The sequence below is a fragment of the Erithacus rubecula genome (genome assembly GCF_903797595.1).
Source record: "Erithacus rubecula genome assembly, chromosome: 19".
NCBI classification, from domain to species: domain Eukaryota; kingdom Metazoa; phylum Chordata; class Aves; order Passeriformes; family Muscicapidae; genus Erithacus; species Erithacus rubecula.
The window spans coordinates 12,615,241-12,642,725 of record NC_136671.1 but is presented as its reverse complement, the minus strand read 5'-3'; the positions used below and the strand labels follow the sequence as shown (position 1 = coordinate 12,642,725).

At 44.4% G+C, this 27,485-nt stretch overlaps 1 protein-coding gene across 1 annotated transcript in view; it reads right to left on the bottom strand.

Moving 5' to 3' along the window:
• Nucleotides 1-302: 302 nt before the first annotated feature.
• GLT1D1 (glycosyltransferase 1 domain containing 1) overlaps nucleotides 303-27,485 on the bottom strand; it is a 41,045-nt gene continuing 13,862 nt past the window's right edge. Inside the window, exons 5-12 of the mRNA XM_079322114.1 lie at nucleotides 25,737-25,773; nucleotides 24,122-24,178; nucleotides 16,223-16,318; nucleotides 15,194-15,243; nucleotides 11,917-11,960; nucleotides 11,431-11,551; nucleotides 6,876-6,974; nucleotides 303-461 (exon numbers count right to left, since the gene is read on the bottom strand). Coding sequence (XP_079178240.1) covers nucleotides 315-461; nucleotides 6,876-6,974; nucleotides 11,431-11,551; nucleotides 11,917-11,960; nucleotides 15,194-15,243; nucleotides 16,223-16,318; nucleotides 24,122-24,178; nucleotides 25,737-25,773 — 651 coding nt within the window. The 3' untranslated portion in view covers nucleotides 303-314. The remainder of the gene's footprint in view (nucleotides 462-6,875; nucleotides 6,975-11,430; nucleotides 11,552-11,916; nucleotides 11,961-15,193; nucleotides 15,244-16,222; nucleotides 16,319-24,121; nucleotides 24,179-25,736; nucleotides 25,774-27,485) is intronic.

The window sequence follows — 27,485 nt, the reverse complement described above, 5'->3', positions numbered from 1 at the left end:
CAGGTGTGTGTACCTGGCTCAGGTGTGTTTGTACCTGGCTCAGGTGTGTGTGTACCTGGCTCAGGTGTGTGTACCTGGCTCAGGTGTGTGTTTGTACCTGGCTCAGGTGTGTGTACCTGGCTCAGGTGTGTGTACCTGGCTGTTCAGGGGGTGGCAGTGGCAGGGAAGCTGCTCTCAGGTGTGCTGGGATTCCCTGGCAGCTGCTGCTCTGCCAAGGTGAGGCTGCTGTGCACACCTGGCAGGTGTGTTAGGCGTGGCTGGGGCTGTTCAGCAGAGCAGCTCTGGCTGTGCCATGGCCCTGCTGGCTCCTGCAGTCACTGCAGTCTCAGCACCAGCTCCTGGTAGGTTTTCCTTTCCCCTTCCCAGCAATGGTGTTTCTTCACATAGTCCTTGGCCCTTGCAATAATTTCCTTTTTCATCACGGGGTCATTCATCAAACTCTTGGACAGCACAACAAACTCCTGCAAAAGAGGAAGGAAACAATCAGTTAAAAAGTCCTAATGCCACTGAAAGAGCTGCACCTGTTCCACTGAGAGCCAATATAGGAAGCTGTCCTAAGTAATTTTTCAAAGTCAAGTACCATATTTTATTTATAAACAATGACCAATAAATAATAATTTTATTATTTTACACAGCCCACCAAATAAGACATTCAAAATCAAAGACAGTTCCAAGAGTTTTAAGACCCATGAGCAACACACTTAATGACACAAAAAATGTGCTGGAAACCCAGGCTGGTTATAAATTATTTTAAATTTATAATAAATATATACATTATATTTATATCTATTATTATATCTTTATTATAAATTAATTGCCTGCTCTGCATGGACTCAGATGTTTGAGGTCAGCTCAGCTAAACTTTTACCTCATTGCTGCTATTCAGTGAATTTTGTGGTAAGACTAAAAAAGTGCCAACACAACCACAGTGTAAAGGTAAGAGCAGCATGCACACCTGGGCAGATACAGGTAAAGCAAACACCAAAAAAGCCATTTATTCCCTTTAAGTTCACTGGGCAAAATACCAGAGCTCAAAGAGCACAACAGTTCCTCTGCCTCTCTCATTTACTTCTAGGCAAGAGAAATTGAGAACTTCAAACATGTGAAAGGAGATTTGATGTCTGAACTAATCTATTCTGAGCAGCTGGTCTAATTTCCCATCAAGAGACAACTTGCAGTGCTTCAGCTTGATTACAAATGTGCTCAGATCTGTGCAGAGCAGTGCATGGCTCAGCTCCTGTGGCAGTGGAGAATTCAGATAATGCATTACTGCCCCATGGGCAGTGAGGATGGATCAGTGCACAGGGACAGCATGGGAGGAGGAAAATCATTATTTACACAGGAAACAGCACAGGTAAGAGCAGAGCTCATACCAACATTAGCTTGAGTACACAACTGTACTTGAAAATCCAAGTACACTGAGTGCCTTGAGTGTCTCCACAAATATAAAATCAGGGTGAGCACAGGATGATCACTGCTCTGGGAATCAGGGTGAGCACAGGATGATCATTGTTCTGGGAATCAGGGTGAGCACAGGATGATGATCACTGCTCTGGGGATCAGGGTGAGCACAGGATGATGATCACTGCTCTGGGGATCAGGGTGAGCACAGGATGATCATTGTTCTGGGGATCAGGGTGAGCACAGGATGATCATTGTTCTGGGGATCAGGGTGAGCACAGGATGATCACTGCTCTGGGAATCAGGGTGAGCACAGGATGATGATCACTGCTCTGGGGTATCAGGGTGAGCACAGGATGATCATTATTCTGGGAATCAGGGTGAGCACAGGATGATCATTATTCTGGGAATCAGGGTGAGCACAGGATGATCACTGCTCTGGGGATCAGGGTGAGCACAGGATGATCATTATTCTGGGAATCAGGGTGAGCACAGGATGATGATCACTGCCCTGGGAATCAGGGTGAGCACAGGATGATCATTATTCTGGGGTATCAGGGTGAGCACAGGATGATCATTATTCTGGGGTATCAGGGTGAGCACTGCTCTGGGCTATAGGATGATCACTGCTTGGACTCTCCCTGACAAGACAAACCAGCAGGACAATTCCAGAGTCACAGACACAGATCACTTTGTGCCCAGGTTGGAGCCAGGTAAGAGAAGAAGGAGATTTTCATGCACTCCAGTGAACATCACCCTGCTGCTCAGCTGAGCCCAGGGCTGGCTGTGAGCTGAGCCTGGCCAGGGGCTCTGTGTCCCCTGCTCCCACCCACTGACTGAGCTGGGATTTCAGCCCCTCACTGGGAAATCTCCTGGAAGGAGTGGGAGCAGCCAGGCTGTGTCTGCCACACCTGCCCCAGCCCCACTGACAGCACAGGGAAGGTGGCAAAAGTCTCACCTGCCTTCTGCTGGCTTCATCCAATTACCAGGAAAATCACAGCAATAAATACTGTTCACACCCAGCTACACCCCCAACTTTGATTTTATGCTCCTGTGGGGGATTTTATTTAAAGTAATGTTTTAAAATAATTTATGTAAATTACCTAAGAGCAGAAGCAGCAATGTAACATTTCTTGACAGGTAGTCCTATTAGCATTCTTTGAAAATGTGGCTATGGAGGACAAAAACTTGGAAACATGTAAATGATAGAAGAAACCAGATCCTTATTCACAGTTACAATACTTAAGGCTGAGGATAATTTCAGGAAAAAAATGCCAGGCTGAGCACAAAGCATAAAATTGGAGGAAATGCAGGGGAGAGAAAAAGCAAATGGAAAAATACCAGGAGCTGGAGGGTGTGAGGAATTCTCAGCCTTTCCCTACTTCTCCCCTAATGCAGTGTGACCACCCACAGGTCCCTTGCAATGCCACTGGAAGCCAGTGGGAAGATTCACTGTGACTTATCTGGGCTTTGCCCTTGGAGCAGCTGGCTTAGCTTGTTTCCAGGTTTGGATGCTCAGCTTTAGGTAGCAATAACTTCATTTTTCAGGTGTCTCCCCTAACTCCAAGTGACTTGCATTTCAGTTGTGGTTTTGTGCAGCATGCAGACATTCAGAGCTCTGAGCTCTCTCAGAAAATCCAGCATTTCAGTTTGCTTTCCCAGAAGCCTGTGATAAATAAAGTAATTACAGGGAGGTAACACATCTCCAGAAGCTGTTCTGCTGTATTTGTGCAAGTGATACCTGCACAAATATTTATGCACTCCTGTGCTTTGGTGTAGATGGGAAGTAAGCTCCAGTTTTGGTGACAGAGGGGTCAGACTCACAAACTGCCTTTCACTTCTAAAACCCAAGGCTCTGACTTGCATCAGCCCAGGTGAAGGAGGTGACCTGTATGCCAGTTTATCACTTGGGGCCATCCAGATCCCTAATAAACCCTTCTTCCCACACAGGAGTGGGTATAATTAATTTACAGATGGCAGCAGAACACAGTGTAAAAGCTGAGGCTCAGCAGTTAAGTCACAACACGGAAAAATGGGAGAAAATCATCTGCTGTACATCCAGAAGCACTCTCACATCTGCCCTTTTCATGGGAAGTACTCCTCCACAAACACAGGCATTTTTCAGCAGCAACATCCATAATACACTTTTCTCCTGCTAAATTGACCAATCACCCTTAAAGAAAATGTCAACTCCTCTGTATAGTACCTAAAATAAATCCTGTATAATATTTTACAGAGGCACACAAACACAAGTATCCAGGAGATAAAGCTGGCAAATGAGTGCACTGAGTAAAAGAGAATGAATAATTCCTCAATTACCTGGAGAGCTGCACTGGCACTGCAGCTCACACATAATGAAAATGAGATGCATGCTTAATATATTATTTATATCATGAAAGCAAGTCTGCAATTAAAGCATTTCATGGTAGAAGGGGGGGGTTGTTCAGCAGCAGCACTGACCCCAGGGAGCAGAGGCCATGTGTGAACATCAGGGGCACAGGTACCTGCTGGCCCTGCCCCAACCCCAGAATTGTTCTGCTCCCTGGGAAGGGTCAGAGCTCTCACCTGGGCTGATTCTCAGCCTGTCTGGCAGAGGAAAGCTCTGCATGTCACAATAAAAATTAAAAAAAAGCATGTCCCAGCAGTGCTGCTGCTCCCAGCTGGGCACCCCTCCAAACACCCCCAGGTCAGCTCCCTCCACCTCTGACCCTCTTTTATTCCCTCTGAAGTTTATTTACCTCCTTCTCTTTATTTAGGTCCTTCCTAAGCTTTTACAGGCATTGAACAAATAATTTTGTAACTCAGCCAGCTGAATAACTCTTTGTCTTCCCTTTTAACACAGTTTTGCATTATTTATTGCCCCGTTCTTATCTCTTACTCTTTTAAACTTCAGGTTCCATTAACTCAGTGCCAAATATTCCATAAACTTGCAAATTCAAGCAGCAGCAGCAGGATCAACCCATGATTCAAAAGAAATGTGCACAAATGATGGAGTGTGAGGAACAAAATGTTCCAGGGCTTTCCCTCCCAGATTAACCATTTCCATCTGAGTGCTGGCAGGGCTCCTGCTGTCTCCAGCCAAATGCAAATGGTTAAGGATGGCTACAGTCACACACAACATTTCCCACTTTCCTGGAAGCCACAAGAGCTCACTTCCAGCAAGAATGAAAGAAGAAAGCCAACAGCACTCACAATTTCAAACAATTCCCATTGCATAATGGTCAATTAATATCCCTCTAATTTGGCTTTCAGAAGATACCTGCTCATACCCAAGGTACTCAGATCAGAAACAGCTGGAAATAAGCAATGCCTCCAACTCCTGAGCTGTGATCCAGCCTGTATCTTCACAGCCAGACAGGATCCACCAAACTCACAAGGAAAATTCCTTTTCCACCCAACTTTTCTCATCTTTGGTGGTCCAGACTCTTCCAGCCAGCCAGACTTTCCCATGCAGCTGGACACAGCTCTAATCTTTTCTAGATTAAAGGCATTCTCCTCACTAACTTGATGCATCTGAGGGCACAGCAGAAAAGATACTTAAGATTTCAAAGTAATCAAAGTGAAAAACACCCAAAGATTTCTTAGCAGAAGGTTTCCAGTCCCAGTTCACCCAGAGCAGCTCTCCTAAGGTCACATGCAGAGTGCCATGGGCAGAGTCCCTTCTCCCAACAATTAAAATGTCCTTTAACTTAATTGCATTTCTTTGATCTAATGTGACTCTCAGCCTCTGACAGATTGTATGCAGTGGTTTAAAAACTGTATTTGGTGTGGTTTGGGGAGATAAGGAACACGAGAAAATGAAACTTTATCTTCAGACCTGGGAGTGCTGGTTTGGCATTCTGAGCTCCTCTGCCTGAAGAAAGTTTTTCAACAGCTCTGCAGTGGGGTTGGGGCATTCCCCTGGAACAAGGGGAATCTGCAAACTCTAACAGAATTACAGAATTACACCATGTGACAGCAATAAGTATAAAAGGGTTTCCATCAACTGAGCTCTAATTGCTGTTTTGCAGAGGGAGGGGGGATCTTCCCTTCCCAGGGCTGCTGCACAAACACTGCTGATTCCAGGACAAATATTTTACCTGCAAGTCCTCACCTAAGAGAGATTCTGAGAGAGAACCACAGCAAAGAGGGGCCAGCAAGCAGCAGTGGGAGGGGGCTTCTGCTCTTTGGCACAGCAAGTGCAGGGAAGGGAGCTCAGGCAAAAGGGGCTCACAGAAAATAAAATTACAGGGCTAGACATATTTACATGTGACATACAGAGAGTCCTTCAGCCCTCAGCCATTTGTCCCTGGGAGCATTTCTGTGCTTCAAACTGCTCCTTCCCCTGGGTGCAAGGTGCAGCAGAGCTGGGATGGATCCCAGATCCCAAATCAGCCCCTGGAAGGTGCTTGGGGAGCACAGGAGGGATGCACATCCTTGCAGGGATGTGTGATGGTAACTGGCTCTGCTCTTAATAATGCATTTGAATTCCAAGGCAAATGCAGGCAGGTTGTTGGGGAGAACAACAGAATGAATTAATTAATAAATGTGCCAGAATTAACACCAGGAGAGCTCCCAGTCCCTTGGCCAACAGGACTGGATGTCCTGGAAGTTCTGGAGGAGCTGGAAGTCAGTGAGCTTTTTTCAGGGAATACATTCACATTAGTTATCAAAGAAATAGTTTGGGTTTTGTAGAAACCACTGGAAAAACAGAATATTCCAGAAACAAGCAAGCAGAACCATACTTGAACTGGAAGAGTTTTTCTACTAAAAACTCCTTCAAAACCAACCAAGAGGATTCACCTTCCAGAAACACAACTTAATAGGATGCATTAATCACACACTCCACAAAGTAAATAAATAAGATACATTCTCTACTTTGCAAAATTATCAAATGGTGTATTCTAGTATGCTTTTTTAATCTTGAGTTGGATAAAACTCTGAGGGAATCTTTTTCTGAGAGTCATTTCCCACAGCATACATGAATATGTAACAGCAAAGCCCTAATGCAGGAGAACACTCTGAAATGAAAATTCCAGCATTTAAATATGAGTACTGTTCCTTCTCTCCCCACCCTTACTCAACTTCATCCAACACTTCACTTAATTTTATCATTAATTTCTCTGACTGAGCAATATCCTGCATCTAAAAATACTTCACATTAACACTGACTGCTAGAAATTACAGAAAATGTGCCACCTGAAACTTGAGGCTCATTTTGGGGAGCTGCAGCTTGTCTGACACAAGCTCCTGTCTCAGTTACTGCTGGAAGGGAAATGTGGCACATCCAGAGCAGGGCTTGGCTGTGGAAACTCCAAACCCCAGAGCAACAAGTGGCCCTGGGCAGCTGCAGCAAAGATTCTGCAAGGCTGACACCTAGTACAAGCTCCCTGAACTGCAGATGCTGAGCAAAGCTGCTGAGAGCAGCACCAAGAGTGCAGACAAGCCTGAAAATGGAAATAGGAAATGCACCCCAAGATCTGTGCTTGCCTTACCTGGGGAGTTGAGAACAGCAGCCCTGTTTCCTTGTGTTTTATTATTGCTGCATTCCCAGGAATGTTCCTTGCCAGCACTGGAACGTCTAAATCCATTGCCTAGAATATAAAAAAAAAATTCAAACAGCAGTTTCTGAGGATTCATGCATTTCCAGGTGCTAACAATGACAATTTTAACAAGAAAAGTAGAAACAACAACCCAAAGTTCTTTCCCAGTTTTTAATTGAAAAACACCATTGCCCAGAGTGCCAGGGCACTTGACAAAATTCAGCTCTGAGCTGTGCAGACCCAGCTCTGCTCCTCACACAGGGCCTGATCTGAGGCTTTAGTTACTCTTGATGAATTGGGAAGTCTGGAGATGCACAGACTGTAAAACCAGAAATATTCATATTGTGCAATTAAGCACAGTGTCAAATGGCAAAGAAATGCACTCCCCCAAATCTTCAATCTCTTGATGCTGATTCCCTGTCACTCCACAGTCAATGCATCTTTAATTGCTGTCATTACAATCCTGCATGAGGAGCAATTTTGCTTCAGTCCACATAGCAAGGAAACAAAATTCCAAGGAGCAAACCATGATTTTTTATAGCTTGGACAAAACTGAGAGACAAATACCCAGGCTAAGGTACATGAAGGGACTGCTGGGACTTTTAATAATTTAAAATACCCAAGAAAAGCACTGTTTAAATCACCACTGCAGGTGTATTATCTGACCATTCCATAGCCCTGGCACAAACATCTGCTTTGCAGCAGTTGGTGCTAAAAATAACAACCCTTAATGATAGAACCTGTTCTACACTTTGTAGCAGAAACCACCAGATTATCTGGGGTCATCCAGACTGATTAATGATGTGAACACAAAGCAGAACAAATGAGAAATATAAAAACTACAGACTAGACTTTTGCATTTGCTTTTTTAAAAAGCCATTTTGGTGGAAGGAAAGGCAGCCTTTGGTCAGCCACAAATCACTGTCCCTTGCTCTGAGCTCCCTGTCACCCTGTTTTCCACAGGATGAGCCAATGCCAGGCAGCAGTGCAGAATTCCTCAATGCTGCAGGGAGCTGCTCCTGCCCCAGTGACCCCAGTTCAGCCCCAGCACTGGGACCCAGAGAGCAGCAGCTGCCCCAGCAGGGTCAGGATTCCTGACCCAGCTCCTCCTGACAGCTCAGCCCTTGTCCAGGCTGCTGACCCCATCCCACATCACTGGATCAGGGATAAAGACATTTCACCTGAACTTCTGAGCTGAAAATCCACAGCTGGGTGGTGGCAGCTCCCCTGCATTTCTCCTTTCAAAAACCAAAAATGTGGAAGTGTTGCAGGTCTGGCTCCTTCCCAGGGAGGGCAGGAGATCTGGCCAGTGGCCAGAGTGTGAGTGCCTGGGGCCAAAAACTGGCTCAGGACAGATCCCTTCTCTTCTGCTTTTCAAAGCTGCAGAACTGATGATTGTTTGAAGTCAAGCACCAAGTTTATACTCAATATTCTGTAATTTCCAGACTCTAAAGGAAAAGAGGTTTGGTCCATCTCAGACTTGGAGGGCAGGAGCTGCTGGACAAGAAAATCTCCAGGTCCCCAAACACAGAGGTACCAATGAACTACAGCTACAGAGCAGATGGCCAAATACTTGAGATGCAGGGCTGCCTTTATACCCCTGGCCTTAAACAAATGGGTTGGGCTGTAAATAATTACTGCACAAAGTGGCTCTGAATTTAATTTAGATACTTAGTCTATTTTCAAGCAGTAAAAACAATCATTTGCATTGCTGAAAATATGTATAATTTACTGACCTAGGTTCCAGGAATAATAGCCTAAAACTCCATTTTAGTCCATTGGCCATCTGTTTTGTTACATTATTTTGACTGCAAATGTGTTTTACTGCAGTTGCAGGAGGATGCAGGGTGTAAATTGAGACTGTTTCCCAATAAGCATCTCCCCAGCAATACAGCAAATATTGGGTTTATTTACTGCCTTGTCTTCTGGATTGTCCCTCATTTTCTTCCTTCTAGCCTATGTATCTTCTTGTTGACTCTTCAATTTTACTGCTTTACAACATCCCTTCATCTTTATTTTTTTTTTCATTTTTATAATTTGCCTGGGCTTTTATTCCAAACTGCCTGTGCTCCATGCCTTGGCCAAGGCTGGATTGTGCCTCAGAGCAGAATCTCTCCAACTTCCTTCTCTACATTTTTTTTAAATTGGCTTCTTTTTGGTGAAAGCATAAGAATGGAATGATTCTTACAACAACTGGGATATTCCTGAGAGCACAGAGAATTGGTGCTGGAGCCCAAAGCTTGTTTCAATGGGGAATAAAAGGAGCAGGAACAGAGGGAGCACAGGCACCTCTCTGCCTTCCCCTCCATCCCGTGCCCAGGAACGTGCAGAACCCCCAGAGGAAGGGATGCATTTTTAATGCTTGCTATCATGTTTTGTTTTCTCTTCTTCAAATGCCAAGCACAAACAGATCAGTTGCAGTCAAATCTCAGAGATCTCAGAAGCAGCTGACAAAGTAATTAGTGATGGCTCCCAGCTCTTCCATACCTTGAGGCAGGTTGAACTAGATGTGATTATATATTTATCTCACTTATCTATTATACATTTATCTCATTCTAAAATACTGTTTACAGATTCATGACCTTGTTAAATGTTGAACTTTGAGGACAGTGAGAGTTGCATCTCCAAACTCAAGCCTGTTTTCTCCAGCCTGGGGCCAGAAGATTTTTCTGCAGAGTTTTCTGCCTCATTATTTAACAAGAACTCAGCAGCTGGCTCTTCCTGCTGCTGGCCATCCCAGCAAAGAGCTTCCCTGTGCTGGACTGTGAAAGGGTATTTTAGCATCATGTCTCAAACCCCACTGTGCAGTGGGCAGCAAACAAACCCCAAACCCTCTGGAACTGACCCCAGTGGTGCTGCAGCTCCAGCAAGCACACAGCACTGCTGCTGCAGGGCTGCTCTCCTCTGGGGAAGAACCAGGCTGGCCTTGGACAACTGCTCTATCAGCAGCCCTGGGGGGAACATGGAGCTGGGGAGGAGGAGGTGACAGAAACTCAGCCTGAACTGGGTCAGAGCTCTGCACATCCATCCCAACATCACCTGGTGAGACAGAAACCCAACCTGGACCTGGCTCAGAGCTCTGCACATCCATCCCAACATCACCAACATCACCTGGTGAGACAGAAACTCAGCCTGGACCTGGCTCAGAGCTCAGCACATCCATCCCAACATCACCTGGTGAGACAGAAACCCAACCTGGACCTGGCTCAGAGCTCTGCACATCCATCCCAACATCACCAACATCACCTGGTGAGACAGAAACTCAGCCTGGACCTGGCTCAGAGCTCTGCACATCCATCCCAACATCACCTGGTGAGACAGAAACTCAGCCTGTACTGGGTCAGAGCTCTGCACACCCATCCCATCACACCTGGTGAGACAGAAACTCAGCCTGCACTCAGGTCAGAGCTCTGCACACCCATCCCAACATCACCTGGTGAGACAGAAACCCAACCTGGACCTGGCTCAGAGCTCTGCACACCCATCCCAACATCACCTGGTGAGACAGAAACCCAACCTGCACTGGGTCAGAGCTCTGCACACCCATCCCAACATCACCTGGTGAGACAGAAACCCAACCTGCACTGGGTCAGAGCTCTGCACATCCATCCCAACATCACCAACATCACCTGGTGAGACAGAAGCTCAGCCTATACCTGGCTCAGAGCTCTGCACACCCATCCCATCACACCTGGCCCAACAGCAGCAATTTTGGGATGTGGCAGGCAGGGAGAGCTGCAGCACAGCAGGGCTCTGAGCAAGAGCAGCTGTCTCCACCTCTGAGTGGCATTTGGGATGGAAATTCACTTCTGCTGCCTCACCATCATCTGCCCTTCCTAATTCTTATAGTGCCCACTTAATTCTTACTCATGAGCACTGTAAGGTGAGTGGAAATGCAACTCAGAAACAGAAATGGCAGGTTCATTAGTACAAATGGTGTCATAATTATTGTGACCTTCTGAGATCATGATGAACCAACATTCAGCACCACCAAAACAAATGGAACAAAGAACTTCCACTCCAAGTACACTTACATTTTTCTGAGAAAGCACTTGATGCTAAGCAGTGCCCTACTTTGACAGGTACAAAATAAAACTGGTTATTAATTTTCAATACTGATGGCAAAAGGATTAACTGAGCGTGTCATTCATTCATTAATCATTTCAGAATTAAATAACCAAATACAGCTCTTAGATTGCTTTTTGAAAGGATGTAAAAATAAATGGAAGTCCATTCTAGCAACATTATAAGGAAGTGGGTATTGAATCAAGCCTAGTGACAACCCCAGTAAATCAGAATGATTTCTACATCTCAGGTCTGCATTATTAATTTAGCAGGATTGATAAAATTACATTCTAGCCTTTAAAAGCAGTGAAAACATCAAAAACTGTCAGTTCAAGGGAAGAAAACCTTAATTGCTAAAACTCACAAAAAGAAATATTTCAGTTTTGTCTTCCCAGTCTCTGAAATAGGGACAAGAGCTGGTGAAGGGAGGGAGCAGGGTTACCTCCAGGATGGCAGCAGACATCCCCTCAGAGATGGAGCTGTTGACCAGGGCACAGCAGCTGCAGAGAGCAGCCTGCAGCTCCTGCTGGGGCAGCTCCTGCAGCACATGCACCCCAGGGGCCCTGCAAGAGACAGCAGAGCTGAGCACACACAGCCAGGGGGTGGAATCTGCTGCAGCAGCTGCAGAGCCACCCTGGCTGATCCTTCCTGCCCAGATGGCTGGGGTTGGAGCTGAACTGGGATCCTTCAGACAAACCAATTCTCTAAGTTATCAATCTAAATCACAATAAATCAGATGGGATTTAACACGAAAACATGAACATGCTGGTTATTGTAAAACTTCACATGTTTGGAATACACAGGCTGAGGCTGCTCCATGCCAAATAATCCTGACAGATCTGTCAGGACATTCATTTGTGGACAATTTTAAAAAGGGGCAGCCAACTGCTTTCACTCAGCAGACAGGAGGTTTAACATTAATTCTTACCTTTTAACTTTCTCCTGAACTTCACTGGTAAAAACTGGGTCAACCTAGAAAGGAGCACACACAGGGTCAGTGGCACTGAGCACTGCAGCTGTTCTTTGCAGTGCCCAGAGAAAGAAACAAAGTTTAGCACATTTTAAACTAAAATATTTTAAATTCTGATATTTAAAATCGTACCACAGGTTTGTTACTTGGTTTTTTCCAAGGCCTGGTGTGACAACTCCTGTGTGAGTGTGGGGCAGGGCACTGATGTGCCCAGGACTGTCCCTTTATTCACTGAGTGAAAATGTGTCTCAGTGAGCTCAGGAACCTGCCTGGATGGAAACTGAGACACTCACATCGTTCTGTGCTCTGCCAGAAAGAGCTGTTGGAAATCCAACAAACACCAAATTCTAAACCCCAGTAAATAATAAACACAAAATTCACAACCCCAGTAAATAATAAACACAAAATTCGCAACCCCAGTAAATAATAACAAAAAATTCTCAATCCCTGAAAAGAACATTCTTCCAGCCAGGAACCCAAAAACATCCCAGAATGTTCTTCTACCCTTGTTTGGCAGTGCTGGAAGTCCCAAACCAAATGCTGCACAAAGATGAAGGGAAAGTTGAGCACAGAGCCCACCATGATCAAAACCCAGCAAATCTTCTAGAAACACACAATATTGAAATGCTGCCATATAAATATTGACTCTGACTGAAATAATGGTCTGGGAACATCTTTACAGACTTTGTAGGGGAGAACAGGTCTCAGAAATTTAAAATTCTGTCAGAGTATCACCAGAGTACAAGGGAAGAGCTTGAGGCACCTGCAAAGGTGTTCAATATGAAGAATTTAATTGAAATTCAATTCAAATATTCAGTATGAAGAACCCCCTCAGTTTCTCAGGTTTGTGAGGTTTTGGCAGCACCACTGGGACAGGAATCCCCTTTACTTTGCAAAGGTTATCTGATGGAGCAGTGTTCTGCACTGCCAACAGAAATTGCTAAAAAAACCCCAAAATGAACTCTCAGGGATTACCCAGAAGCTTTAAACAAACCTTTAAAGTTTTGTGGCTTTAACTTTTGTTTTCAAAGTTTCATAAGCTCCTATTCTTGGAATATGGAGGTGCTGAAAATTAGCTGCTGTTGCAAATTTCATTATAGAAAGGAACAAAAGGAAAACTGGAAGTGGAGACAAATGGGAAAATTTTTATATAACACAGGCCTCAATCCTGCAACATTACCTGGATTGCACCATTTGAGACAATCACAGAAATAGAAAATACAGGGAATAATATATAATCTTATGGCAGCAAATATATCATCTTATGGAAGTAAAGCAGAAAATAGACTGTGGGCCTTTGTTCTTTCTCTCCTTAATTAATATAATCTTATTGTATGGGCTTTTAATATTCACAATAAAAATTACATGCTTCATAGATGGTGGTACTGATTTTCTTAAGATTTCTGTGGTTTGAGAAGCAACATGAATAAGAAGAGTACAGCTAAATACCAATAGAGCTGAGATGTATTTTTTTCCTTCAGCAATGTTTTGCTTCCATGAGAGAAAAATGCTTTAAAATGTTTTAAGGAGGCTCAGCCCTTGATGCAGCCTGTGCACTGCCATGGGGTTATTTCTGGTCTGTAAAGACATTAGCTTATGAAAAAGTGAAGCAAATTTAAAAAGACTACTAAAATGTTTGAAATCCTCACTGGAGGCAGCAAGTGCATCTTTTGATTCCAAAGCACAGCTTCATTACACCTGCTCTAGATTTGCCTTCCACACCAGTTCACTTCCAAATCATTTTGTGTATTAGTGTGGAAAAAACCCTGATAAAATAAAACACAAACCCAGCTTTTAACAGTAAAACCCTACGTCCCAAAATTTGCAAAGAATTAAACTGAATGAGAAAATAGAGAAATGGTTCTTATTTGCCTACTGAGAGCCTATTTGTTGGGCTTTTTTTTTTAATAAAGCAAATTGCCTGCAAGTTTTCAGGCTGATGAATCAGAGATGAGACTGATACAGAGGGAACACATTGCCAGATGAAACAGGGAAGCTTTTAGTCCCCTTCAAGCAGCAGTGAGAGTTTGTTTCAATGGCACAGCTGCCACCTGGGACCTGGGCACTGCTGAAAGCCAGGCCAGGCTGCCCTGGGCTGCAGCAGAAAAACACTGATTTCTCCCTCAGAAAACCTGCAATGAGTTCTGTGACTTCAGCATGAACCTACACAGAAGCAGGAGCACCAGGACAGAGGTACCAGTTTTAAGATTGTCCTGGGCTGGGGATGTATAAAAAGCTCTGTTTGTCCCAGGCTCTGGTGCTCTGAGGTTCTGAGGGAAAAGGAGCTGGGCTGGATTTGTGAGCTCAGGCTCTGTCCTTGCTGCTGGAGCCAGACAGAGGCTGAGATCACTCTGCAGCTGCTGACAGATGTTGATTCTGCATGAGCCCAGAATCCAGGAATGGCACCAAACTCCAGATGGGACAGGGAGCAATGCTGCCCCAGGAATGGCACCAAACTCCAGATGGAGCAGGGAGCAGTGATCACCCAGGAATGGCACCAAACTCCAGATGGAACAGGGAGCAGTGCCCCAGGAATGGCACCAAACTCCAGATGGAGCAGGGAGCAGTGCCTCAGGAATGGCACCAAACTCCAGATGGGACAGGGAGCAGTGCTCACCCAGGAATGGCACCAAATTCCAGACGGGGCAGACTGCCAGTGCTCCATGTAAGGATGGCAGGACAAGGTAACCTGAACTCCTTTGCAGCACCAGAAATCCTCATCAGCCATGCCTGTGCAAAAAACCCCTCCTAGATGGCAACTGCTGCCTTCCAGAACACTTGCTAGCTCATTTCTGAGTTACTTGTTAGCTCATTTCTGAGTTGTTCCTGGTGAAATAGGCATTGGTGGTATTTTATAAAGGACACATTTTTAGTAGTTTGTGAGTGTCTAACAACAGTAGCGACGAGTCAAATCCAAATATGTTGATGTTTTTTTCTCTTCAGAACTCCTTTCTGTGGTGGAATGAGGCAGTGAGAGAACAGGGCTGGGCTGCCTCAGTCTCCTGAAAGCCCTGGGAGCTGTTCCCCCTGCCCTGCAGGAGCCCTTTGATTTGGAACTCTGGAATCACTCCCACAGTTTGGTCCTGTTGGGAACAGCCTTTACAAGGTCTAGGTTTGGACCTTCTTATCTCTGACAGAAATCCTCTGACCTAGGTTCAGCTTGGAACAGAGCTGTGCATCTCAGGTTCAGGTAAATGGAAATATTTAGAAATGAAAAATTACAGCAGCAACTTACTGCAGGTCCAATAATGCCCAGATGGACACTGGGATCCTTTCTGTGCCAGTCTGAAACAGAGGAACAACTGTTTTATTAATAAAAATTATTAATTTTTAAATCAGTATAAATAGCTTCACTATTAGAGAAAAATTAGACAAATATTGTATTGCTACTTAAAAGACAATGTGCACCAGATTCCAGCCCTCTCATTATTCCTCAGAATTCAAATATTAGCATATCTGAAAGTTACTATTTAGCCTTTCTGCTTCATGCAATCTCTTCTGACTCAAGGGTTATTTAACTAAGCTCAGATATTAATTTTGAATCACTCAAGAGAACAATGCTCTGTATAATGCAGTCACTCTGGCCACTGAGCCAAAATTCCTTGAATATTTTCCTGTGTGAAGAACATGTGGAAGTAAGTGCAGCCATTACAACCATGACTCAGTAATGTGCACAGGAGAAATCTGCTGCTCCCAGGAAATAACAATGCAGTTCACCACAAACTGCATTTGTTACTCAGCACCTCGAGGTTTAAAGGGCTGTAAAAGTGAATAGTGCAGGCTGAATTTCCAGCTCAGAGTGCTTGAATCTTTTACAGACACAAAACTTCAGCTGAGTCTGAGCTCTGAGCCAGAACAATGGGTGGTAAAATTTGTGTGCAGCTTCAATGGCATTAATTAGCAGACATGCAAATCAATGTAACAGCCACGGGACAGCAAGATAAAAAAAGTTATTTTGAAGCAGATGATATTTTCTTTTGTCTTCCATCAATATTGCATGTAACAGCAAAACAGTTTTCTCAGCAAGTGAAACCATCAAATGCTGCTTTGATTTGAATGCTCTGTTATTCCCAGCAGGATGGGAGAGACACAGCACAGGAATAATGTGCTCAACAGATCAGTGCTTACATAAGAATTTCTTTTTTCAAATGTAAATACGTGATGATGTTTCCTGCAATGAATAAAACACCTCATGCCAAACTCACAGACATCAAAAGAATGCACTGAGTGACAAAACAGGAATATTCAAATGGCCACTGCTCACCTGAGAAAACCTCTACCAAGTACAGGGGGTCCTTGACTCTTCGGAGCCCACACACCAAAAGGAACAGATGCAAACTGCCTGTGTCTGCAGGAATGCCTGCAAGAAAGAATTGCAAAAATAACTGTGGAATTGTAAAAGGAATTCATTGATGCAGACAGAAAAGCTGAGTGCTCCAAACTGTTCCATGAACGAGCACATGCAATGGTAACAGCAGCAAAAGAGTGGGTCATGAAAAGTTATCCTTATTCCTGGTTTCTTGCTCTTGCATAAATCCTCAGATGGAGGATTTCCATCACTTCATAGGGCACAGGTGTTTATTTCCAGAGGCAGGGAACCTGCAGGACTTGGAGCAAAATGTGGTGCTGGTGAGTTCTGGGACAGCAGAGCCCAGCCTGGAGGGCCTGAACAGCTCTGGGTGGCTCTCAGGGGCTTTAATCCTAAAAATAATAACTTTGCATCCATCTAATAACTCCCCACCTATTTCAGATATGAGGTTTGGTTAATTAGAGCTCTTCATCTGACACTTTTTGTAGTTAAAGATCAGGAAATGCTCCCTGTGTGCCAGCACTGTTAGTTAACAATAGTCAACTAGAAATTAAATTATTGCAAAGCATTTATTTTACACTTATTGCTAAAACATAGATGAAAAATAACTTGGGGGAAAACCTCAACAAGGGAGGTTTTGACATCTAAAATCTCTTACATGTACACAGCAACAACTCCTGATTGTGCAGGGTTTATTAGGAAGAGAAGCTTCTCAGGGAATTGCAGTTCCCATTGGGTCTGTGGCAGGACCATGAACTCAGGATATTCTGGACAAGGCTCACATGTGAGCAGCTTGGCTAAAATGTGCTCATGATAAAACAACACAAGTCAAAACCTGCTGACTGAACACAATTAACATAAATTAATAAGCACTGGAGGGCTTGGGGTGCTCAGGTTGGATTTGCTGCTCTGAACAATCAGTTTGGGGTCCTGCAGCTCAGCCCCTCTGGAGCTGGGGCTGGCAGGGATCACCCACACCAGGCAGCTCCTGGGGACATCCTGCCTCTGCTGGCAGGGTCACAAAAAAAAACAAATCCAGTTCAGGAGCATTTAAATCCCCCCTGTCACAGGGTTCATTACTGAGCCTCTTTCACTCCACTTAAAACAACCCTGAGTTGTCAGAAGTGGCTGCAGCAGTGGTAAATAACATTTTACTGGTTATTGGACCAAAAGTCAGTTGTGGTTTATAACACACAAACATTTGGATTGGAAAAGCCATCAATACTGTGTGGTCTCAGCCAGCCAGCAGTGCCTGCACTTTATGACAAACTCACACTAAACAAACTGCTAAAAAGTGTTACCAAAGTTCAGCCTGCACTGCAGCCATCCCATGAGGCACAAATACCTATTTTAAATTATGGACTCCCATTTATTGATGTTGAGCTCTGGCTATTTAGAAACAAAACTTGGAGTTAGTGCTAAGTGCTCAGTCACACAGGAGGAAGAAACCAGAGGTTTTCCTGCTTCACATGGAGAATACAGAGTTCCTGCACTCTTGAAATAACTGCTCTTTTTATGTCTTATCAGCTTTTACAGATTTCAGCCTTTTAATTTTATTGGGCAAGGGTTTGAAGCCCTGATAGAGCAGTTCTGTGCAGCCCTGACTGCTGCTCTGCTCTGTTTGGATGAGCACCTGAACACAATAAAAAAGCTGCTCCCTGAGCATTCAAACTTCCCCATTCCTGTGCCATCCAAAGGTGCCTCTCCCAAGAATCTCATCAGTGACAGTCCAGCTGTTTCACCAGAGAAATGGCCTAAAAGAGCATTTATTAATGAAATCAGCTCACTCAAGTGATCTCCCCCATTTTTCAGGCTCTCCCCTGTGTAAATGCCAGTTCACACAGCCCCACCTGTCCCAGGGTGTTTTATGGGCTGGATCCCACCTGGCCTTTCTCAAACCTGTCCCCAAGGGCTGCTCCAAAGGAATTTACCCCTGCCAATCACTGCAGGGGATCAGAATTCCCAATGTGCCTGCAGCATTGATTTCCCACCTGGGACAAACCCACCCAACAATCAGCCATTTGTCCCTGACACAATAATTACAGCACACTCTGTCCTCTCTGAGACATCTGAAGTGCACAGGCTGCCCTCCCATTCAGCAGCTGGGTCAAAACTGCCCTGTGAAAAAGACTTTTTTTCTTTTTCCTTCAGCTTAGACAGACTTTGGGATTTCTGCTATCACTTTGCTTTTTGCAGATGTAATAAGGTACAAGGACCTGGTGTGACTGTGAAATGGAAACACATCAGTCTGGCACAATCAAGTAATTTTCTCTCTTAGTGCATTCCCTGTGCCACTATCATGTTTGAGTGAAAGGCAAACACCCAAATAACAAAAAAAAAATGTTTTGGTCTCTTTCTCCCCATTTCTGTCAGTGACACAAAAGCAAAGATTTCCAACAGCACACTGTACTTCATTATCTGTGCCTCATGTATCCTCCTGTGTGCTTGACAAACACAAAATGGAAAGATTTGTACATAAACCCTGGCAATTAAAAAATAAAATTATAAAAAGCCTGCATGGCACATGTTTTCCAGCCATCCTTCAAGATCCCCTCTGCACTAAATGCAAGCAAAGCCCTGGCACTGTCATTAACATCTCTGTCAGTTCATGAATAACTGTCCCAAGCCAGCCAGAGGTGCTGCTGTAAACGAAGGTCAGGGTTTGTCTGTGCTCTGTTCCCTTGGCTCTACCAGGGACAAGCAGCTGCACTCTGGGCTCTGGCTGAGCCCTGCAGGGTGTGGGCTCGGGGATGAGAGCAGTGGCAAAGGTCACTGCTGTCCCCAGCTGTCCCCAGTTGTCCCCAGGTGTCCCCAGGTGTCCCCAGCTGTCCCCAGCTGTCCCCAGGTGCCTCCAGGTGCCCCCAGCTGTCCCCAGGTGCCCCCAGCTGTCCCCAGCTGTCCCCAGGTGTCCCCAGGTGTCCCAGCTGTCCCCAGCTGTCCCCAGGTGCCCCCAGGTGCCCCCAGCTGTCCCCAGCTGTCCCCAGCTGCCCCCAGCTGTCCCCAGCTGTCCCCAGGTGTCCCCAGGTGTCCCAGCTGCCCCCAGCTGTCCCCAGGTGTCCCCAGCTGCCCCCAGCTGTCCCCAGCTGTCCCCAGGTGCCCCCAGCTGTCCCCAGGTGTCCCCAGGTGTCCCCAGGTGTCCCAGCTGTCCCCAGCTGTCCCCAGGTGCCCCCAGGTGCCCCCAGGTGTCCCCAGGTGTCCCCAGCTGTCCCCAGGTGTCCCCAGGAGCAGGGATGGGCTCAGCAGCTGCAGCTCCAGGCCAGGCTGCTGAATTCTGGCATTTCAGAGTGGAACTGAGTGCCCCTGAGAGCTGGCCTGGGGGGAAATGGGGTGAACCCTCAGGGTCCCTGCTCTCCTCTGGCTGATCCTGAGCCAGGACAGGGCTTAGGTGGGTTTAGAAACTGGGCTGGGCTTTGGGTGCTCTGAGGCCAGGCAGAATGAGAGGATGGAGAATATTAAAAATGAAAATCAGGAGGGCGTTTCCAAACACAACAGCTCATCCCATCAGCTGTTTACTGCCCCAGAACACAGACCCATGGAAGCATCAGGCAGGAAAATCCCTCTGAGCTCACCCAGCCCAGCCATGAGCCCACCCCACACCCCTTAAACCCCCCCAGGGACCCCAGAGCTCCACTGCCCTGGGCAGCTGTGCCAGGGCACCCCTGGGTGAAGCAGTTTTCCCTAATCTCAATTAATCCTCCCCTGGCACAACTTGAGGCCACCTCCTCCTGTCACTGGGGAGAACAGGATTGTGACACCCTGGGACAGTTTGTACTTGGGTCATTACAAAAACCTGCACAGCAAAACACAAAAGCCTAAATAATTTCTGAAGCTTCAGTAGGAACATCGTTTTTCTAAGAAAGGCAGGGATAAGTACAAGTGTTATCTAAAGAGATTTTGAAAGTGCAGATTCATTTAACTCCCTCCCTCCAGGTACTATCAGGGAAAAAAAATGCACTAGTCATAGGTGCACAATAAAAATAAATGTATTACTGCAAATCTTCAATCTTACTGAAGGCTGCAGGCCTGGAAGTGAATGAGTAATACCCAGCATTAGCTTGCTGAGAGGTAAAGAAGAAGATTTTAAAATTAATTTTCCAACCCCTGATTGCAAGCTCACTGTTGTGCTCTACAGACCTTTAGAGAACAACACCAAATCCACATTATTTGGGCTTATTCATCCATTTCTGGCTTTGTTCAGAAACAAAATCTAAGCCACGATGAGATGGTGAGGGAAAATAAATTTATTTTCTTTTCTGGTCACTTTGAACCACAGCAGGTCTTTCACTGCTCTTGAAAATATTTCATTTATCCATCTCCTGAGCACCTGAAAGCACTGACTGCTCTCCTCAAAAAGGAAAGCCATAGGTTTATTGCTGAGATCTCAGTCTTTCAGACAATGACTTTATTTTCTTGAGCATGAAACACAGATAAATTTATCCAACTGTGCAACCTTTGACACTCTAAATCTTTCCATTCACAGCTTTTCTCAAGTTTATCTCCCCACAAATGCTTTCCATTAGCTCCTGCAGCCCCTTGGCACTGGAGTTGGCAGCACCAGCATCTCCTCCTGCCTCACCTGGCTCTGCCTGGGGCTGCACTCACTGGTGGCACACAGGTTTGGGCAATCAGGAGCCCAGTTAGTCCTAATTTCAGTGATACACTTTGCACCTGCAGATCTCCAGCATTTATTACTGTGCCATTTTGCTCCACAGAGCAGTTTGTTAACAATAACTTCACCCAAAGAGTTTCCACTGCTGTTGCCAGCCCACAGTGAGTCATTGCTGATGTGCTGTGGAGACAGAGAAGGGACAGGCTGCTAATCCACAAAAACACACTGCAAAGTTCTCAATCCATTCTTCTTCTCATGATTTCTAACAGATCAGACAGCAAAAAAGCTCTGTGGTTTCAGATCAGTTTGGGAACTCAGTTTCTTGTATTTATATAAACAACTTTTACTGTGGGCAGCTCTGTAAGTGCCCAAACTTCTACTGTTCAGCTTTTCTTATGTGGGTCTCTCTCTCCAGCAGAGCTTTGGGAAAATCTAATGCCTCTGCAAAACCCTGCCTGTGTCATGACAGCTTAAGTAAACTGCTCAAGCTCAGGGAACAGCTGTGCTATGGAGCAGAAATTACATGAGATGAAAAATCAAACCACAAAAGCATATTGCATGTTTTATTTGTGGTGCAATAGGCATGTGACCCTGTGGTTCCACCTCCTCTGTCTGTTGGCTAAAGATTTCTCAGTTTGTCAGTGCAGATTTGTTAGTTATCTACATCTCACCTCCTGATGTTTATTAGGGGCTGTATCTTCAGCCCCATTGCCCTGAAATCAGGAGATTTCCATCCTGGAATGATGATATCCAGCCTGTCTGTGACCAGAAGCAGCTCTGCCCCAGCCTTGAGCTGCTGCACAAGATCAGTCTCAGGTTTCTCATTTACTTAAACTCTTGTCATTTTCTGTCAGTCAATTTGCAGCAAAAGGCTGAACTTTCACTGACTCCCTCAGGTCTATAGATAGGGCTTCTAAACCTGCTATAATCAAACTGATTGTGCTGGGTATAGATCCCTGCAATGCACAGGAAAACATTGTGATCATCTGCTCTGATCTGCACAAAAAACCTCCTGAAACAGGCTGAGCTCCCCAACAGGCTGAGGGGGTTGTGTCTTCAAGGCTCTGCTGAAGTTTCTTGGTTTGGCTGCTGCTGCTCAGTCTCATCCACAGAACACAAACTGTGAGGATGACTGTTAACCACAATGCAAATTAACTCTAAAAGCTCCTTTTGTTTTTTTTTTTTTTTTTTAGATTTAGCCAGTAAATGTTGACTAGCCAGCCCCTAGATACTGCAGCTAGGAGAGAGCAATAGCACCACACCAGCACCTCTGCAACTCTCAAATGTGCTGCTGAGACCATGGAAAAACACCAATTCCATGGTTTGGCACTGAGATTGTACTGTAACCATCATCACAACAACAACAGGAACCTGCCACAGCCCTGCTTCCATCTGTGGCAGCCAATTGCTATTTACATCAGCACCCATCAAATGCAGTGCACAAAAAGCTGGGATTCCTTAGAGTTTGTACCATTCACATCTGGGGGCAATCCCACCATAAATTGCATTTGGTGCATTCTGCCACTCACTTAAAGCTGCCACTAAATTCTCTTTGAAGCCATTACATTGATTTAAAGAGGCTGTTTATCTATTGGTGTCATATTTGAAGTGAGCAAATGTTTCCTTTGACTGAAAAAAAAAAAAAAATCAGTGCAAAGGAAAGTCTGGAAGTATTCTGAAGAGGTTATTTCATTAGAGAGAATAATCTGACACCCTGAACACCAGGGTGTTTAATAATGAGTTAATAGTGAGTAAATTTTAACTCAAATGAGTTAAAACCTGCTCTGCAGGGCTTGTGCTGCTCCTTTGAACTCTGTCCAGGGAATCCTGAATTTGACAAAGGTTCAAGGGTTCTGCTAAAGATACAAGCAAGGGTTATCTGGGGAAATAATTGTCCACAAAAAAACCATTAAATGCCCTCAGACATGGAACAGAACTTCATGAAAAAAGTCCTTAAAAAGTGATCACAAATGGCATGATCTGGAGGAGACTGGAGAGCTTTATCTGCATTAAAGCTCAGGGTGTCCATGCACACTGTGCAAGCCCCCAGTGCCAAAATCCCACCCCTCTGAGCAAAACTGCCCCCTGCTTTTCAGTTTTCTTCTGATTGCTCCCAATTTAGCAGAATTTCAAAAACTCTGCAACTGCAAATGCCCAGAAAAATGCAATTCACTGGGAACTCCTAATTAGTGCCCAGAAAGCACAAAGGTGCAGCCAAAAAGTGGAAATTGTGAGCTGCCACCAGAGATGGACATGGGCACAAGGCAGAGAAGATAAATGAGATGCAACAGTCACAAACACAACACTGAATAATCTGATGCCAGTTTTCAAGTTATGATTTAATAAGGCACAGATGTTAGAGTCACATTTTAGTTTGCTTTTCATGTGCATTATGAATTATTTTGCACTTTTGCATTAGTACACATTAGGCAAAAAACTGTCTCTAATATATCAGAAATTCCCTTTAGGGGGAGCTTCCCCCTCCTCAATCTGCTGGCTGCTCACTTAATCACCAAATGGTTGGACAAGAGATCAAATCAACACTGAGGCTGTGCTAGCAAGTGACAAATCATTTCACTTCAGAAAATTATTAATCTTAGTGGCACTGTGCTTGTGGGCTGTGATTTACTGAGAACAAAATAACCCCACAATGCTCAATTTAAAATTGACACTGGCTTTGACTAATGGCCCACATTTCCTGATGTGATAATGCCACTGACTGGTGAGGATTCATTTGGAACACAGGGAACAGCTGCACTATCAGAGATCAGCCTGATGAATGGAGAATTGAAACGTTTTTACCAGGGTAAAACGCCTATAAATCATTCTTTTGGGGAAGATGGAGTGATTAAAGCACTGCCCAGATCAGGTGACTCAGAGCCAGGTCACCTGCCCTACCTGCCCCCACTTTGGTGACAGCAGGGACAGGCTCCAGCCCAACACCAAATAATCAAAATTCCCATTTCTCCTCTTCACTTGTCACCCAGCAAAGGCCAGAGTGCTCAGGAGCTGGTGCTGTGCTCCAAATTAACTCAGGGGACACTGACCCACAGGTTGTGACACCTCAGCCCTGGCCAGACTGAAATTTGGAAACAGTCTGGTTACCTGATGCACCAGACTTATCTGATTGATATCCTGCCAATTTTTATGTAATTAAGGCACCTTGTTACATAATTAGTTAAACTCTAAGTTTCTTTCATCCTTGATATCTATTAGGAATAAACACAGGGGGAAATGAGTTTTACCTGCATTTTGTAGAAATCTGTACCAGTCAAATGTTGCACTAGGTGAAGTCTTAATTCCTGTGTAAAAAAAAAAATTTAAAATAAAATTAAAAAATAATAAATAAAAAAAGAAAGGAGAGATTCCCATGTTTAGTGTCCCCTGGATGACTGTGCTGTGCTTCCTGAAGGCTCCTGGAGATCTGAACCAGCAATATTTCCAACAAACACCCTGAATTCCCACCTGCAGCTTTCCTCAGGCTGCCTGTGCAACCCTTCCCCAGACAGGCTGAAATTCAATGGAACATTTTCTACAATCACATTTCTACAATCTGCATTTTCTACAATCACCCAGTGTTGGAACTTCTTCAGCAGCACAACCCTGCTCAATATTTCTTCTAAAACTGCACAGGGAGGGAGCACATGATGCCAAAAGAGATCAGGGCAGCTGCACCCACAGCCTTCAACATAAAAGGAAATAAATTTATATACTAATTAAATATTAATCTATCCTAAATGCTAATTCACTTGTTTTTCCTTATGTTAAAGAACAAATAAATTAATAAAATAGTTGCATCATTAAAATAATTAATCTCTTCTTTAACTATTACTCACAAGAGACTTAAATATAAACTGAATATGGGCTAAACAGATTTCACAATGAGTTATTTCCTCAGCAGGGTCTGGAAAATAATGTTATTTTCTTTGAAAGGGGAATACATGAAATGGAATGAGCTTTGGAATCCTCAGAGTGGTTTCTTAAACAAATAAAAGTAGGAAATGAAGTCATCACACCTAAAATACTGAGCTGTGTTCCCTGGGCTACTCAGTAAGTGATGGGCTGGGAATTCACCTTGGAGCATGGAAAGGAATTTGGGCTTTCAGGAAATAATTATTCAGCATCAAAACTTCTGCAGCCTTTGGAGAAATCTCAGTGCTGCCTTCAGTGCCACCTGACCTTTCAGACTGCTGCAGGAAGGCAGCTGGGACATTCCTGCAAAAGCACCAAACCAGTGGAAAATTCTGGCTGAGAGGCTGAAATGCTGCCCCAGTGGATGTCAGGGGCAGAAAAACCCCAAATGCAGAGGAGCAGGAGAAACCCCATTGCAGCAAAATATGGGGCAGGGGCAGGAGCAGACAGGGAGCAAGCAATGGGTCAAAAAAATAGAATGGGATGGGATGGGATGGAATGGGATGGGATGGGATGGGATGGGATGGGATGGGATGGGATGGGATGGGATGGGATGGGATGGGATGGGATGGGATACAGGGATGGGATGGGATGGGATGGGATGGAATGGGATGGAATGGAATGGGATGGGATGGAATGGGATGGGATGGGATGGGATGGGATGGGATGGGATGGGATGGGATGGGATGGGATGGGATGGGATGGGATGGGATGGGATACAGGGATGGGATGGGATACAGGGATGGGATGGGATACAGGGATGGGATGGGATGGGATGGGATGGGATGGGATGGGATGGGATACAGGGATGGGATGGAATGGAATGGAATGGAATGGAATGGAATGGAATGGAATGGAATGGAATGGAATGGAATGGAATGGGATGGAATGGGATGGAATGGGATGGAATGGGATGGAATGGCTTCAGCAGCATCTCAGAGCTCTCACCTTGACTCTGCACGTGGATTTTCTTCCTAGCATCTGGCTTTAAAGAGAAGAAAAATTATTTTCAGAGTTCAACATAAAAATCTGTTAAATCTTAAAAAAAAACACACACACACAAAGAGTAACAAAATACATGTCAGTGTGATTTTCTTTTGACTGTTAAAAATCAAAACTAAATATGAGATACATTAAGTAACAGCAAAAGCCACCAATGTAATTTACATTTACTATGTCCATTTATGGTATCAATTAATCAGTTTTGCAATTAACATAATTACCAAGTGAGCACAAATATATTTTTAGTTTGTCTCTGTATCCTTTCTCTGGATCATTATCCTGTTTTCTTGGAACAAAACACATTTCAACTATCTAGCTGAAAATCAGCTCTACTTCCCAAAAAGCTGTTGGTTTTGAAAATCCACTTTCCATTTATCCAGAATACAATTTATAAACATATCAGTTTCAGAAAGTGCTGTCAAATACACAGTTTGCCTAAACAGGAAATCTGGTGCCTGGTAGTTATTGCAGAACACTCACAAATAAAAACTGCAAAATAAATTACTTTAAAATAGCTGTAGTAAAAAAGGTAATTACTACACTTCCAAAATCACTCCTGAAGTGCTGCTCTGCTAGTTATTTAATTTAGGTGATTAAAGAAGCAATTCCCTATTTCAATATCTTTCTATAGCTCCAACTGTGGATTTATGGATTTTTTTTTTTTAATGAAAAGAAAATCAGTTCAGAAACAAACTTCTAATCAACCAATTCTTGAACCATTCAGCTCAGAAAACAGGAAGCCACAGCACTGATTATTTTAATTTATTTTTTAATTTGGCTCCTTTGTGGCTGGCCCTGAGTCCCCTGCCCAGGCACTGCAGCCACTAAAAATGAGCAGGGAAGAGGAACTGAAAGCAGAGAGGGCACTCAAAAATTCACCCCTGGGCAGCTCCCAGGTGGGAAGGAGGTGGTTTCTGAAAATCAGAGTGAGAATCACCAAAATCACACAAAAAAGCAGCAAATCCACAGGGGAGTGAAGTGGGGGAGGAACATTTCTGTGCTGCAGTGCAAGCCTGGGGATATTCCATGGAATTCATCCTTCTTGAGCTTTTGTGTCCAAAGGATTTAAAAATAATTAAAATTGTTTAATACATTGTTACATTATTTTATTTCTTAACACTGGATCCTCTCTAACATTTTGAATTACACAGAATTTTTCAGTGACAAAAACCCTGTGCAAACAAGGGCACAGCACTGCAAGCTGGGGGACAAATCCAGAATTTAACTTTGCAGAAAAACTGGGAGAGCAGAACAAGAAACACAGGAAAGAGGAGTGGGAAAAGCAGAGGGGCAGCAGCCCCCAGCTCCCTAAAAACACCAACCTGCAAAAAGAAATTCAAGTTAAACATCTTCTTTTCATGCCCTGCTGGACCCAAATGGCTCAGGGTGAGTAAATACAATTATTTATAGAATTATTGCAATCCTGAATTATTGCAGGGTCTGGATCATCAAGCAGAAAATAACAGGAATACTGTGGGACAGGGCAGGGAGATGCACTCACACCATAGATCCATTTTCTCTTATGTTCCTTATTTTAAATGGGCTTGAGGAGAATGGAAAATGAGATTGGATGCTAATAAAACTGGCTTAGGTAATTCTTCTGCACCAGTTTTATGCCACTGAAATAAAATGCTGACCATAAGCACAAGATCTTTTACAGTATTTCAAACTCCCCTGGAATACAGATTATTACAA